This window comes from Elgaria multicarinata, chromosome 18 (assembly GCF_023053635.1).
Source record: "Elgaria multicarinata webbii isolate HBS135686 ecotype San Diego chromosome 18, rElgMul1.1.pri, whole genome shotgun sequence".
In the NCBI taxonomy this organism is placed as follows: Eukaryota; Metazoa; Chordata; class Lepidosauria; order Squamata; family Anguidae; genus Elgaria; species Elgaria multicarinata.
Window position 1 is genome coordinate 16,991,605 of NC_086188.1, and position 4,647 is coordinate 16,996,251.

The 4,647-nt window shown below is 43.4% G+C and overlaps 1 protein-coding gene across 1 annotated transcript; it reads right to left on the reverse strand.

Moving 5' to 3' along the window:
• Window positions 1-3,874: 3,874 nt before the first annotated feature.
• LOC134410492 (adenosine 5'-monophosphoramidase HINT1-like) lies at window positions 3,875-4,277 on the reverse strand. The gene is given in 1 exon segment (XM_063143780.1): window positions 3,875-4,277. A coding segment is annotated over 1 exon segment (381 nt). The 5' UTR covers window positions 4,257-4,277; the 3' UTR covers window position 3,875.
• Between the last annotated feature and the right edge of the window lie 370 nt (window positions 4,278-4,647).

Here is a 4,647-nt window from a genome sequence, read left to right on the forward strand (position 1 = left end):
TCCAGTCACAAAGCTTACCGTGTTTTAAGCACGGCGTGACCTGTTGCCTGGTTACATGGGAAGTAGCTGACTTATACATTCTGTGGCCTGGTTGAAGGCTTCATCCCACGTACCTTTTCCCCTCGAATTATCCCCTACAGCGTAAAGCTGTCGTTGTTGTTGCTAGCTAAATCACACCCCAGACGGCAGCACTCCTAAGATCCTTTGCATACCAGGAAAAGGGGTTAAGGGGGGAAATGTAAAAAAATCATTAAAAAATCAATGGATGACCCAATCCGATTCAAATTTGGTATGCTTAAACCTCTCCTTAATATCTATTACTTTGCCAATTTTGATGTCTTTATCTTTAAAACTTACACAGATGTAAGCATTTTTTAATTTCTACTTTAAACATATCAAATCCTCCTCCTGTGCCCCTAGTGGCTGCTCGAAGAACAACAAATGGTTCGCTCCTAAACAGGTAGCAGAATAAGTCGGGTCTTTTGGCTTTATAGCACCATTAAAGCAGGATGCATGGGAGTCCTTCACTGTCAAAGCAGATCATAGACTGGAAAACTTCGGAGTCCTTTGCACGCAATTCGCAGTGATTGCACAGTATAACCCTGGTATGATGAAACTGTCAGACGGCACGCTAAACCATGCTGCTTAACCACAAAATGGTTAATGGAATTCCCTTAACCGTTTTGTGGTTAAGCAGCATGGTTTAGCGTGTTGTCTGAACGAGGCCCTTTGACCCCTATCTGCCACATGTCTCAGCCTTAAGAAATAGCTGACCATACATTGCCCTTCGCACCATATCCTTGGCCATGTCAGATAGCTGACCCTGCAGATTCTACCTTCCCCTTTTGGCGTAGCAACACAGGGCAAACTCCTTTTAGTAAAGCAACCTTTAGTGAAGCAACCTTACTTTTAGAACGTAAGACAAAGTATTTTTATACTGTTATGCAGCCTTTACTCTCCCGCCCCCCCCCACAAAATGATTTCTAAAAACTATGTAATAAGAACACTTTTATAGAAAGACTAGAGATGTAAAATGTCTGGAAATAATGAGGCCACGAAGAAGAATTTTTTTTTTAATCTTCTCTTTAAGATTCTCAGCATAATTATTTATTTCATTCCTTATTAAATTCATTGATCTAAAGTATATTTTACTGATGGACGTTTATGCTTAGTTTCTCAACATCGGAGTAGAGTCACCATTGTGCATTCTTGACAGTTTGGGTTTTGTTCTATAGAGTCTTGTGTTTCTGATGCAGGAGCAGTCACAGAAGCATAGAACAGCAGAGTTGGAAGGGGCCTACAAGGCCATCTAGTCCAACCCCCTGCTCACTGCAGGAATCCACCCTAAAACATTCCTGACAGATGGCTGTCCAGCTGCCTCTTGAATGCCTCTAGGGTGGGAGAATCCACGACCTCCCTAGGTCATTGGCTCAATTGTCATACCACTCTAACAGTCAGGATGTTTTTCCTGATGTCCAGCAGGAATCTGGCTTCCTGTAACTTGAGCCCATTATTCCCTGTCCTGCACTCTGGGATAATGGAGAAGAGATCCTGGCTCTCCTCTGTGTGACAACCTTTCAAGGACTTGAAAAGTCATTTAATGTAGTTCTAATCTATTCAGACAACAATTACAAATTTACTAACTGCATTTACTTTAAAAAGTTTTTTTAAATTATCCTGTTTGGGTTACTATGAGTATTTTATTTTATTTTATTTATTTATTTATTTATTTATTTATTTATTTATTACATTTCTATACCGCCCAATAGCCAGAGCTCTCTGGGTGGTTCACAAAAATTAAAAACATTCAAAATATAAAACAACAGTATAAAACCATAATATAAAATACAATATAAAAGCTCAACCAGATAAAAACAGCAGCAATGCAAAATTACAAATTTAAAACACCGTTAAAAATTATTTATAGACTGTTAAAATGCTGGGAGAATAAAAAGGTCTTCACCTGGCGTCTAAAAGCATATAATGTAGGTGCCAAGCGAACCTCCTTAGGGAGCTCATTCCACAGCCGGGGTGCCACAGCAGAGAAGGCCCTCCTCCTGGTAGCGAGTACTTTGTTATGTCCTGGATTCTGGCAATCAATGTCTCCCTGAGGACTCCTAAGAGGCGCTGCTGAGCATGGCGGATTTGGAGCTTTCTTCTCCTGAACCAGTTGTCCTGAACCAGTGACCGATTGACTCTAGCCAAAACTCTGTACCTGCCAAGTTTGGTTTATTGCCTTGTGGGCCACATCTTAAGTGAAGCAGGATGCTACCCTTCATGTTACTGGCATACAGCTCTTCCTGTCTTGCTATTTACTGTTTTACTCTGTACAGCACCATGTACATTGATGGTGCTATATAAATAATAATAATAATAATAATAATAATAATAATAATAATAATAATAATAATAATAATATAGGCCCTGAGATAGTTTGCCCAGCCAATGCACTGCTTCCATAATATCAAGAGCTCCTGAATTTCAACCTCTGTGGCTGGTCCTTCCTCTGCATCAGTTGGAATGACCTTGAGCATTCCGTGACAGGAGTGTCTCATCAGTGGCTTGAGACAGGGCAGGGGAGCTTACAGGAAAAAGGCAGGCAGGCAGCCAATTCTGAATCTGAGACAGATAGATATGAAATATTTGCTTCCGACTTTTCTGTTAACCTTTTGGTTTGTCTGTCTGGCACGATGAAAAGCAGTCAACTCCTTGAGGAGCAGAAAGAGGGCATGTGAGGTCATTCTACCACTTACGGTCTCCGGTATCAAAGAGGCTTGGGGGATGTTCTGTTTGCCCTCGCCGGGGCTGCTCAATAACGCTTTCAAGCCGTTAGAGCCATAAGAGCAGAAAAGATAATGGCCGCTGAGCCAACTACATTACATTTTATGGTTTTGTGGCAATTACGCTGCATTTTATGGTGTCATAACATATTACGTTTTATGGCTTAATATCTGCTTTAATACGGAGACGTCGATGCGCAGAATTTTAACAAGGGGAGCTGCTCCTGTTTGGAAGGGGGGGAACGGGCTTTTGGCACGGCAGAACTGGGCTGGGACGGGACAAAGGCAACTGAGACACACTTTTACCCTTGGTGGCCGTGCCTTCCTCGAGCGAATTGGCTGTCTTCGCCTCGCCCTCCCGACACCCGACGAAGAAGGAACAGGATGCTCTTGGCAATCTCGTTGCATCTGGCGCATTCAAACCACAGATCCCCATTCGGTCAGTTGCAGGACATTATTTTCCAAGTAGCAGCTGGGCTTTATGTTATGCACAAAATTACGTGCGGTGTGGAGGATGCGGATAGGGAGACATTTTTCTCCCTCTCCCATAATACTAGAACCCAAAGGGGTCACGGGTGGGAGATTCAGGACAGATCAAAGGAAGGACTTCTTCACACGGGGCATAGTTCAACTATGGAACTCACTACCACAAGATGTAGTATTGGCCACCAATTTGGATGGCTTTCAATCGGGATTGGATAAATTCCGAAGGCTATCCATGGCTACTAGTCTTGATGGGTATGTGCTACCTCCATGATTAGAAGAAGTAAGCCTGGGTGCACCAGTTGCTGGGGAACATGGGTGGGAGGGTGCTGTTGCACCATGTCCTGCTTGCTGGTTTTTCATCACACTGCTTTTCCTGCAGGTGAAATTCCCTCTTCATCACAACCGTTAAAGCTGCAGGAGCCCTGCCCTCTTTTGTATCTGGTCACGAGGACAGGTGACTTGCAGCTTTAATGGTTGTGATGAAGAGGGAATTTCACCGGGGGCTGCACACATATAAATGACCCCTGCTGAAGGAACTTCAGCTATTGGGCAGTATAAAAATGCAATAAATAATAATAATAATAATAATAATAATAATAATAATAATCCTTAACCTGGAGGCCAAGCCAACTGACGACCACCAAGGACATGCAGGTGTACATGGTAGACAGACTGACCACCATCTGGCCCCTCGTTCACCACCATTCAGTATCCCCTGGTCAAGCCTAATTCAGTTGCACATTTCTTGCCAACAATGATTAAATATCCAAGAAGAGCTTCATCAGAATCTTGTGCCTGAGATAACTGAACAATAGGCTTCTTGGGGATCACTAGGAAATGCGTTGGAGCTTGCGGAGAAATGTCATGGAATGCAAGGCACTTCTCGTCCTCGAAGATGATTTTGGCGGGGATCTCCTTGCGGATGATTTTCCCGAAGATCGTGTCCCCGCCCAGCTGGGCCACCTGCGCCTTGCTGATCTCATCGGCCATCGCTCCCTGCCCGAGGAGAGCCTCCTGTGCTGCGTAATAATAATAATAATAATAAATCCCTTTTCAATGCAGAAGATACTAGAGCCCTGTCCTCCTTTCCATATGGTCATCCTTGCCTTTTTCTGCATTTTTTCCAGCTCTATAATATCCTTTTTTAGGTATGGTGACCAGAACTGTACACAGTATTCCAAGTGTGGTCGCACCATAGATTTGTATATGGAAAATACGATACTGGCCGTTTTATTCTCAGTTCCTTTTCTTATAATGCCTACAGCTGTCACACACTGGGTGGACATTTTCATCGGGCTGTCCACCACAACCCCAAGATCTCTTTCTTGTTCGGTTGCCGCCAGCTCATGGAGAATGTGGATAGGGAGACATTTTTCTCCCT